The 11,922-nt window shown below is 33.2% G+C and overlaps 4 protein-coding genes across 4 annotated transcripts in view; 2 read left to right on the forward strand and 2 right to left on the reverse strand.

Moving 5' to 3' along the window:
• Positions 1 to 430, reverse strand: part of LOC104699050 (BES1/BZR1 homolog protein 1-like) — a 6,374-nt gene extending 5,944 nt beyond the window's left edge. The window contains exons 1-2 of the mRNA XM_010414404.1: positions 233 to 430; positions 32 to 152 (exon numbers count right to left, since the gene is read on the reverse strand). Of these exons, the coding sequence (XP_010412706.1) occupies positions 32 to 152; positions 233 to 430 (319 nt within the window). The remainder of the gene's footprint in view (positions 1 to 31; positions 153 to 232) is intronic.
• LOC104699051 (putative F-box/LRR-repeat/kelch-repeat protein At1g11620) lies at positions 2,030 to 2,776 on the forward strand. The gene has a single exon (XM_010414405.1). It carries the CDS (start codon positions 2,030 to 2,032, stop codon positions 2,774 to 2,776), a length of 747 nt encoding a protein of 248 aa, XP_010412707.1.
• On the reverse strand, positions 4,515 to 5,564 carry LOC104791293 (uclacyanin-3-like). Its single transcript, XM_010517141.1, has 2 exons — positions 5,331 to 5,564; positions 4,515 to 5,168 (listed from the first exon to the last, which is right to left on the reverse strand). Exons 1-2 carry the CDS (start codon positions 5,488 to 5,490, stop codon positions 4,678 to 4,680), a joined length of 651 nt encoding a protein of 216 aa, XP_010515443.1. The 5' UTR covers positions 5,491 to 5,564; the 3' UTR covers positions 4,515 to 4,677.
• On the forward strand, positions 10,572 to 11,849 carry LOC104699052 (putative F-box/LRR-repeat/kelch-repeat protein At1g11620). Its single transcript, XM_010414406.1, has one exon. The coding sequence runs from the start codon at positions 10,572 to 10,574 to the stop codon at positions 11,847 to 11,849; it is 1,278 nt and encodes a 425-aa protein (XP_010412708.1).

The following is an 11,922-nucleotide window of genomic DNA, read 5'->3' on the forward strand; positions in this document are numbered from 1 at the left end:
CGGTTTGGAATGTGATCAAACCGGGTCGGACTTGGGTAAGACGACGAGGATGGGCTAGCTTGATACGACGGAATTGGGCTTTGAAAGGCCGATGATTGTGGACTGAGTTGGATTGAGGAACACGGCGGTGTTGTTTCCATTGGTCGAGAACCCTGTCGGAAAAAATATCAGCTCAATGTCTGAAAATTAAAAAAAAAAAAAAAAAAAAGAATCTGAAGTTTAGAAATGGAACCTTTCGATAAGTGGTGCCGTCCTCGTGGACGATCCAACCAGCTTCGAGACAAAGAGCTTTGAGGACTTCATTGTTGTCACAGTGTTTAGGGAGTTTGTAGTTGCCCTGAGATCTAAGTCCGGTGAATATCTTAGCTGCTATCGCTCTTCTTCTTCTCTCTCTCCTCTTGTTGTTCTCTCTTTCCTTCCACGTCGGCATCCTCCCTGTCGCCGCCGTCGATCCTCCTCCTCCTCCTCCTCCTGATGCCGTCATTCTCTCTCTCTCTCTTCCTCTTTCTCGTTTTTTTTTTAACTTTTCAGTTCCGAGTTATCTATGGGTTTTTGTTTGTGGTTGCGTAATTCTCGAGGAGAGATAAGACTAAAGAATTTGAGAAAAAAGAGGCAAAAGTTATACTACTATAATTTTAATGGAGAAAGTTATATGAAATCGTTACGTATGTTGTGGGACTAAATTAAACCATATATATAGTTAAAAAAAAAATGATATGATTTTTAAGTTTGTAACTAATTTTGGTATATAAAGGGAGAAAAAAAAAGTGAAGAAAAGGATGTGGAATGAATCTAAAATGAACTCGCTTACTGTTTAAAAAGCTTGACTTTGAAGTTGGAAAGTTTGATTATTTATAAAACCAACTTTGTTCATCTGACAATATTCGGTGGAAAAGGATATATTTATTTGAGTTTGGTTTTTTTCACCGTAAGATGAGAATCTGTGAGGGTAGATCCAACGGACAGAAACAGCGAGTACACTGGTCGAGAACATGTGTCAAGCCGCAGACGAGAATATATAGATTAAGATGATTAGTAAAAAAAAAAGATGCCTCTTCGGTAATTGTGGTTTCATAAGATCTGACGATGATGTTAAAAGTTTGAACGGCTCAGATTCCACTGGTCTCCACTAGACAGCACCTACCGCTCCAGTCAGGTCAACATGGGAATCATGTGTGTTCACGTACCAGAGATTCGTGTGCCCTGTTTTGCTTCACACGTGCGTCATAGAGACCTCGAGCGGCAGCTATATGGGATTATGGGGACCCGTTCGGCCTTCGAGCCCTACAATGCACGTGACTGTGGGGATCACATTTGCGGTATCTTTTTGTATTTCTTCTGTTGAAATTAATTTACAATGGTNAAGATAAGTCGAGGATTGATTAGGGTCGAAACGGTTTGGAATGTGATCAAACCGGGTCGGACTTGGGTAAGNCAATGGTATATATTTTTTTAAAAATAATTATAATTCCTACCGGTTCGAAAACTGTGATCGTTCTTCTTAATTTTCGGTTTAGAATTAGACCATTGTGCCTAATGATATCTTCTTTCTTGTTATATATGAAGTGTTAAATTTTATCTAATCCGGTTTTTTAATCCTTCGTTTACTTGCATTAACAAACACAAACGTTAATTGGTATTCTTTGTTAATTCAAGCAAACGAAGAGCTCATAAGTACGTAAAGAGAACCACTATATTTTTTACAAAAATATATCATTAGGTTGTTGTAGCACCCGAAAATTTAGGGAATGTTGTTTGTTATAGAATATAGATTCCATAAAATAATGGTGTCATATTAATGAGCCGAATGAGCATTTTATTTTGTTTTCGAAGTTGTCAGAGTTAAAAAGAGTTAAAACCCTAATCATATGGATAGCAGCCGTAGATGGGAAGGGAGAGACAAGCTGTGCATGTGATCTAAGTCAGGAAATCGAGTTTGAGGAGGTTGGTTCTTAAACTCTTAATTCTTCGAAATTGCTCTGTTTATCTGAGAATGGTATATTCCAACTCTTGACTATCAGATTACACGATGGAGGTGACGCTTCCACGCGATTTGGAAGATGAGATCTTGTCTAGAGTTCCGGACAAATCTCTTGCAAGATTCAGATGTGGCTGCAAGCAGTGGAACACGCAACTTGTAGAAGAGACCTTTCTCGAGCAGCACTCGTCTCGTATGCACAACTATAGCGGATGTGGCGAAGATCAGATTATAATCAAAGGTGCTCGTAATAGGATAAATTCGGTGGCCAGTCCGTCTCTAACAGTCCAAAACCTTACCCTTATAAATAAAAGATTAATGGTTCACGAGTTTGGCAATAGGGTCAGAGTGTACAAGATTGTTCACTGCACTGGTCTATTGTTGTGCGTCATGGAGAACCAGCTTTTGGTATGGAATCCATTTCTGAAAGTGACACGATGGGTCAAATGCAGCAGCGACTTTCATAGGTTTGACGATGCCTACGGTATTGGTTTCATCCGCCAATCACCAACCCAACACAACTACAAAATCGTAAGGTTTCGATGTCCTCATAATTCTAGAGATCGACCTCCAAGGATTGAGGTATACGAATTCTTATCTAATAGGTGGAAGGTTATAACTAATCATATCAGTTTTGATTGGCACCTTAGAGTACCACTCTCGGGTGTGTCTCTTGGAGGGAATTCTTATTGGATTGGTCTTCGAGAAGACTCTACAGCTTTCATACAATGCTTTGATTTTTCCAAAGAAAGATTTCAACCCTTGGGACACCTTCCTTTTAGGTTTGATGAGTGTTAATCCTCTCGCGCTAGAGATTTTTCGAGAAAATCGGCTTTCCTTGTTAGAGCAATGTCATCAAACAAGGAAGATATGCATATGGGTGAGGCATTTGATCACGCCTTGGACCATACTGATGGTCGTTGATATACCACATTTGCCTCTGCTATATGAACCTCATCGTAGTCGCTTCTGCCTGAATTTTTTTATTGATACAGACGATACACTCGTCACGTCTTGTTATTTCGAGGTGGCCAGATATATTAACATTTTCAGAGTTAAAGACAACGAGTTCCAAACAGTTTATGACACAACTGCCGGAAATACGTGCGTCTACGTTCCCAGTTTAGTTCATCCTCATGGATTTTCCAAGCAAGACACAACTCGGATACGGTGGAGGAAAAAACGATTCAACTAGTGTTTTGTTCCTTTTATTCATGCTTGTTGTTTTTTTTTTTTTTTTCCTACTCTCAAGGACCGCATACTATTAATATATTTATCTTCTCTATATATGGGTTGGGAGGACCCTAGGTTTTTCTGTCATTCCGATCTTTGCATTGGTTGCTTGACTTTTTTTTGAAGTTTTTAAATGATTATCTCTTGATTTTGTTTTTTTCCGTGACTTCTCTCTATCTCTTCTCCTTGTATAGGCCTTTGCACGACTTAGTTCTGTATATGGTGGTACATATATGTTGAACAAGCTAAGCTTGAGTGCATGGTATTTTATCTTATGATATACCTCGTTGATTTCCTTGACTATGTTTGGGAACTGTTACCACGAGGGTACTTCTCAAAAAATCCGTGATATGCAAGTAGTTTGGGTGGTATGTAACCGACTTTTGGAAATTGAAATAAAGAAGCATAAGTGGACCATGAAGTATATCGTTAGGGAAGAGTCTTGGGACGATGGGAGCGAAAAGCTTATCTAGAATGAAGAAGGGGAGTAGGTTCTCCAGCAAAAGTAGATCTCTCTTGATAGTGGTTAATTTCAAGACAAAGGAAATCGACAAAAGAATCCCCAGATTTCAGCATTGGTCCTAGACTTCTTCTGGTTAACATCATCCAAAGAAACATGACTACATGAGTATGAAAACAGAATCCTTTAGCACCATATCTATAAAGTCTTCTGACTTGATCCAAGTTGTGCACTCAAAGTAGCATTCTCTAATGAGACCCTCGTCTTCTTCTATTATGTTTTGTAAACCATCAAGCTTCATCCCTAGAGAGTGAAGTTTGTCTGTGAATTCTGTCAAGTACTTCTCTTTTAACTAGTTCTGTATTGAGATACTTGGGAGATATTGAGCCAGACATATCTTTGAGGGACTTGAGAGACTGATATTTCAGAGAATGGTGCAATGTCCCAATGAGAACCATGTGTGGAGTATATGCACCGGGGTTTAAATCACGGAGCATGCTCGGTACTCTGTATATGCAGAGTCGGTCCGGACGTGGTGAAACCCGCCACATCCCCGGATAGTTTCTGCCTAGCTCCTCAAAGTCCATAACTTGAATCGTGGTTTCGGTTTGAAGACAATCACGGAAACCCCTATTTTTTTCCGGAAAACTGAAGAGCTAATTATTTAAACCTGGTCAAGGTTCTGTTAAAAAAATTATAGCGGAAGAAAGGGAATATTCATATTTTTCGGTATTTCCTTTTTTTTTTGTTAATTTTGTTGTTGTGTGTTTTGTTATAGCTACAGTATTATAATGTCATTAATACATGAAAATGGAATATGATTTATAATATATTCGACAATAATGTAAAAGAAGATAATAATGATAATACTGCGCTATGTACGACAAGGAAAACTTTAATCAAAAGAAAATTAATTTAGTAAAAACAAGAGATGAGGTTGTGTTGTAGTAATTCCAATGACCATGACCAAAAAAAGATCGAGAGAAAAAAAGCTCAGTCTCCAATATTAGCTCATAACACCGAACATCAACACCATCGTCATCCCAATCACTCCATAGCTAATGACTCCCTTAGAAGCTGCATTTGGCAGCGATGGAGAGGGTGAAGGTGTCGATGGAGACAAAGAAGGCGTTGACGGAGACGGTGAAGGAGTCAAAGATTCTAAATCTGGCGTACCGTTGGCCGGGGGAGAAGCTGTTGGAGGCGGTATTTTAGGTTTACGCGGAGAGCGAGGGGAAAATGATGGAGAAGGAGTAGACGAAGACGGTGGAGAAGGTGTTGCCGGAGATGAAGCGGTGGGGAGGACGGGAACAGCGAGTTTCATGCCACCGAGGCAGTGACCAGGACTAGGGCAAAAGAAGTGCATAGTTCCAACTGTTGTAAGATCGATCTTAGTGTCTCCCCCAGAAAAGCTCTGTGTTTCTCCGCTGCTGTCACAACTATCGAATCCAGCTTTATCCACCACTGAAACCGAGTGTGACGGATCATATTGGAACTCTGTACAAGAGAAAATCAGTAGCTTGTTAATTGCTATTAGTCCAAGAAATGGGTTTCTTGCAACATAAGTGATCTGCACCAAGATTTATAGACCTAGATTTGCTAGGTAAAAAACAAAGGTTTTTCTTGTAAAACAAGTAACCAGATAAACGTTTTAGCTACCTAGAGTGTCACCGACTCTGAAAGTCTTTCCACTAGCCCACGTCGTGTAATCAACACCACTATTCCAACCAGCAGTATCTCCGACCTGGAATGTCACGGCCAAGATGGAAGGGACTGCCGCTAGGAAGAGGAAGAGAGCGGCCACTGAGTTTGATCCCATGGAGATAGATAATGTAAAAAGATAGATGCAGAGAGATATGAGGAAGAGGTAAAATAGTGTGGTGTGTTATAAAGTAAGAGGACTGGCTATTAGAACGGGGAAGACGAACGACTAAACTAAAAGAGAGAGTTATTATGTTTTTAAAATTAAATTTTTTAAAAAGTCAGTGGTGGCTTGATCAATTCCGTCAGCTCTTTATTAATGTATTTTTGAAATTCATTGTTATTATGTTTACCAGTTCTTTCGTTTTTGTTTTCAAAATTTTATGTTTTTAATGATGAGCTCCATCCATGTGCAATCACCGCAACCATTTTCTAAACCATGTGCAAACGTGAAAAAAATATATAAACATTAACCAGTTGAATAAAAAGAAGAAGAAAATAAACCATAACATTTTTTAAAAAATAATCTATATAATAATAGCAATATGAATAAATGCGAAGAACAGTTGTATCTTTTCGTTATACCTTTTTATAAAATATTTTATTTATTTATTTTTTGATAAAAAAATTATATGGTTGCATTTCTTTAAAAATTACATATGTTGAATCTAAAATTGTGTCTTTTACAAACAGTTGTGTCTATTCAAATATTCACATCTTTAGAAATCTATATATATGTTCTTCTTTTGTGAAAATTTCATACTTTTTTTTTCAATTCAAAGGTACATCTTTAAAATTTATATATTTGTTTCTCTTTTACAAAATTTTCAAACTTCCTATTCAACAAAAAAATTCATAAATCTAAATAAATTGCGAAAAACAGTTGCATTTCTTCGTTATACATTTTTATAAAATATTATATATATATATATATATATATATATATATTTTTCTTTTTAGACAGAAACTTTTACAATTGCTTCTCTTTAAAAAATTGCGTCTGTTGAATGTAAAGTTGTGTCTCTTGCAAACAGTTGTTTCTATTCAAATATTCACATCTTTAGAAACCTATATTTTTTTTCTTTTTTGAGAAATCTTAAAAAATCTATATACAGGTTCTTTTTTTTGTGAAATTTTCAAACTTTCTTTTCAATTCAAAGGTACACATCTTTAGAAAATTTATATATTTGTTTTTCTTTTACAAAATTTTCAAACTTCATATTCAACAAAGATTTTTCATAAATCTGAATAGATACGAAGAACAGTTGCTTCTTTTTGTTACACATTTTCATAAAATATTTTTAGATAGAAACTTCTACGGTTGCGTCTTTCTAAAAAATTGTGTCTATTGAATGTAAAGTTGTGTCTCTTACAAATAGTTGTGTCTATTCAAATGTTCACATCTTTTGAAATCCATATATTTGGTTTTTTTTAGAAACCTTTAAAAATATATACATATGTTCTTCTTTTGTGAAATTTTCAAAATTTCTTTTCAATTTAAACATACACATCTTTAAAAATTTATATATTTGTTTTTCCTTTACAAAATTTTTAAACTTTCTATTCAACACAGATTTTTTCATAAATCTGAATAAATGTGAATAACAGTTGCATCTTTGTGTTATACATTTTCATCAAATATTTTATGTATATATTTTTTGATAGAAACTTCTACGGTTGCATCTCTTTAAAAAATTGAATCTCTTCATAATATGATGAATCACAATAATTTGAAATTCAACTTTCAACGTCATTCTCTACTCTATAAATTATTTATCAACATACATATTTTTAACAATGATGTAAAAATGACTTCTCATCACTGTGAGAAATTTTGTAATTTTGATTTATTTTATGAATCGTTGTACTCCCACTGTCTCTAATAGATTGATGTTTTGACCATTTCACATATATTAAGAAAAAGTTAAAGTTTTATCTATAAATTAATTTATAATTACTTTTTGGTAGAAAGAAAAAATATAAACCTCAGATAACATGCCATGTGGAGAAAATTATATAGTAAAAAAAACTATTTTAGGTTTTTAATGTACAACATCAATTTTTTAGGAACAAGAAAAAATATTAAAACATCAATCTGTTAGAGACAGAAGAAATAATTTTTAATTATATTCAGAATCTGAGTTTAATTCTTCATAAATTATGAATTTTTATTTATTAAAATATATTAAACTAAATTATTCTAACCTATTTAATTGAATCATTGCAACATTTGCTATATTTAATATTTAAGATCACATCACTCGGATAAAATCTTCATAAATTATTATTTATTAGATTTTAATTAGAAAATTAAATTTAAATAAATTATTACAACCTTTTAATTAAACCACAGAAAATTTAATTTATTTGATGAACCATTAATACTTTCTATTTCTATTTTGAACTGTTGCAATTTTTGGAAAATTTGATATTTATGGTTGTGTATATGATACTAAAATATAATTAAATAAATGTTTGTTATCATTTAGTTAAATTAAAGTTATTTGTCGAACAACTGAAACTTTTGGTTTGTTTTTATCGTATATTTCTATTATGATTGTTTATATTTATAACCGTCCAACATTTTTTTTATAAAACGTCATATTTTCATTACAACTCTTCTTTATGTTCTTTTTTATTTAGATATGTGGATTTGAGTACATCAAATTTTATTTTAAAAATGCAATTACCTATCATATGTTTATAGTATTAATCATTATGTATTTAATCTTAAAGAGTTTTTAATCATATATCTATAGTTTTAGTTATTTATTTCATTACATGTGAAGGTAAAGTTAGTTTTAAGAATATTTTTCAATAAATATTTGAAGAAAGTTTCAAATTTTTTTATTTTTTGAGTTTATTATTAAATAACCTAATAAAGATAAATAAAATAAAGAAACTTTATAATAACTATTTTATTAAAATGAGTTCCCTGCGAAATTGCGGAGGCTCACTATCTAGTAAGAATATGATCATACTACGGAAATAGCTACCACGTAACACGTTCTCTAACCTCTTTTCTAATTAATAATCGAAGGTACACAAATTCGGTACGGTGTTTCTTGAAACAACATTTCGGAAATGCCTGTGAAAGCAAAAATGATCAACGATATAACAATAATCAAATCCCAAATAAAAAATATATATACTAATTCGTTTGACTAAACTAAACAAAATAATATTATTATTCGTTTCTATAATACAATAATATTATTCGTTTATATTATACAATAATCAACCATTTCTCTCACCACTAATATTATTGTATTATATATACGCGTGAAAGCAAACCTGCCAGATATATATAAATTGTTAACATAGTCCGCACTTATTTGCTAAAATGTGCCATCATATTCTTTATTTATCAAGATTTTTTTTTTTTTCCAAAACATATTCATCATGATTCAAGTACATCACTCTTTCATCTACATCCTTTATTGAATTGGTTCGTTCACTTGTTGTCATTTTTAAAGAGTAAAATTTTATGTCACAAACTAATTATTTTATTAAGCACAATTTTTATTTTTATTTTGTATAACGTAAGTGAAGATTGTAATTAAGAGATTCGTGTTTTGTCAGTTTTCTTTTTTCGTCAGGTAAGGGATTTGGTATCTTTCAGGTATGTAATATTCGTTCAGGCTACATATGTATTACACAGTACTATGTAACTCAGTTTCATGCACCCTTATTACAATCCAGGTTTGCCGTTTGAATGGTTCACGCGTGTTTACCTCATATATTAACAACTTTATGAGAAAGATAGTTGTTGTCCTTTTTGCATTAAGATCATACTCAACAAGGCCTTAGTTACTGTTTTTATTAATGAAAGGAAAAGAGAAGTGTATGCCATGTGAATACATTATACATACATACCCAAAAAAACGAAAAAGATACTTATATTCAACCAATCTAAACTTCTAAACTATGTCTGATTTGAATCCCTCTTTTTCAGTACAGAATTCCATGGAATATCATATTCAGCACTGGTGAAAGATGCATTAGATTTGTAGCTAATAGGTTCTTTGACTTATCTGTCGATGAGAATATGCTTCTAGTTTCTGATAAATGTTCGGAAGCCAGTCAGGTATGGGCACCATCCAGCTTAAACCATTCAACAGATAGAATTACTGGAGGAAAGATTTCGTAAAACATTACTCCCATCCTGGCCTCTCAAAGTGGATCGATTTGTGACCATCCAACCCTCCATGCTACAAGTCAGTAAGCCTATCAGTAAAGTATCGAGCCAACTTCACTAATCACAATACAAAACTTGGTCTCTTCGATTCAACTTTACAAAAAAATTTATCGATCAAGCCCATAAAAAATTTGCATCAAGTACCATTACCATTTTTAAAAATAGCAGTTGAAAAGATTGAGAGTATAGTTTTTTCTAGAGTTGCTTGTTAAAATTTATTAGATATGCATATCTGTTTTAATTAATTTATGTTAATAAGTTTTTTTAATTAACTTTTCTATGTGGTTCAGGGAAGAAAAAAAAAGTTGAAAAAGTTATTGACATTTTTTTTTGGTAGTGAAAAAAAAAAAAAAAATTATTGACATAACTTGACATTAACTAACACACATGTCACAATCTCATTTATTACAACTTTTACACATATCGATCTGTTAGAGGATCCAAGATTTACATAAGAATCTAACTATGTGATTTCTGGCTATATTTTATAAAATTTAACATTAATATTTAATTTATAGATTTTAGAATTAAGTTAGATCTAGAAATATTGAAGATAAAATTCAATGTCACAAAAGTCCCAAAAGAAAAAGCATAAAGAGTAAAAGATATTTTATGGTTAATTATGGAAACGTATCAAAATAAATATTATAATTAGTAAATCAATAAATTTTATTCAAGTAATTATGTTTATTAATACCATTTTTTAAAAAGCTTGGATTTGATAATCAAGACAGGTCAACTATAGTAAGTAATATATTAAAAATATATAAATGTTTATGAAAAATAAATGTTTAACACTTTATTAGGTAGACACATTATCATTACGCAAGATGTCACACTCATATGAAACACAAAATATATATAGATAATAATAGATAAAAAAAAGTATTAAATTAGTGCCCATTACAAAGTAGTCGTCTCTATTTAAGGGTGTATCGGGTTTAGTTATCATCAATTAGAAACCATTCAGTCGTAAATCATTTCACTACAAGTAAAAAAATATGACGATGCCAATAGATCTTCCATCTGATTTGCAAGAGGAAGTTCTCTCTAGAGTTCCAATGAAATCTCTTGCAAGGTTCAGAGCTGTGTGCAAGCAGTGGAACACTCTCTTTGTAGAGGACAGGTTCCTCGCGAAGCACTATGGTGAACATCATTTTCTAATTGGGACTTGTTTTGGTGAGATTACTTCTCTGAACATTAAAGACAATACACTTATACTGCTCCAAAACCTTTCCGTCGGAAACATTCGTCCAAAAAAGTTGCAACAATACATTAAAGTGTATAAGATAGGTCACTGCGACGGTGTATTGTATTATGTATTGAGCAACCAAATTTTAGTTTGGAACCCATTATTAAAACTTTCAAGATGGATCGAATGTGACTGCAGCGAATTTTTTGAGCTAGATGAAGCGTACGGCCTTGGATACATACGCCGATCATCAAGTATCTATGATTACAAACTCGTAAGGTTTCGATGTCCTCGTAACTCCAAAGGTAGACGTGCCACGGTTGAAGTCTACGAATTCACCTCTAATATGTGGAAGACTATAGACATTAGTTTTGATTGGTTCCTTAGAGTACCATTGGCGAGTGTCTCTTTGAGAGGAACTCCTTACTGGATTGGTCTTCGAGAAGACAATACGGCTTTTATACAAAGTTTTGATTTTATCAAAGAAAGATTTGAACCTTTGGATCATCTACCTTTTAAGTATGTTGAGGATAATTTTATTGCACTAGATATTTTTAAGGGAGATCGGCTTTCATTGTTACACCAATGTTCTACAACAAGGAAGATAAACATATGGGTGAAAGATTGTATCATGTCTTGGACCAGGTTGATGACCGTGGATATACCAGAACTTCCGGTATTATATGAACGTCATATAGTTTTGCCGGCAGTTTATTTTGTTGTCAAGGATAATGAACTTGTCATATCTGCTATAAACAGTGAAAGAGGATTTCTAGACATTTACATTGTGAGAAAGAAAGACTTCCAGAAAATTGAAACATACTTGGGGTTTTGTGTTTCTATTGCATGCAAGTATCGCCCGAGTCTAGTTCGGCTTCCGGGGTTTTCGAAACAAAACACGAGTCCGATAGGCCAATGGAAAGAAAACGATCTAAGTAGTTTTGTAATTATTATTACTTTTGGTTACTCCGCTTATCTATTGTTCCATTTTCCGTACGTGATGCTCGTCGCGATCTTCACTCACCAACATTTGAAAATTTCCTCTTTCTCGTTGTTTAAAATTAATACCTGCCCTGGAATGTTCTAGTTACTTTCTTCATATTGTTCTCCCTAATAATGTATTTCCTTTAAATTCATATGTTCTTCGTATTTTGTTTTGT

Source organism: Camelina sativa, chromosome 6 (assembly GCF_000633955.1).
Source record: "Camelina sativa cultivar DH55 chromosome 6, Cs, whole genome shotgun sequence".
NCBI lineage: Eukaryota > Viridiplantae > Streptophyta > Magnoliopsida > Brassicales > Brassicaceae > Camelina > Camelina sativa.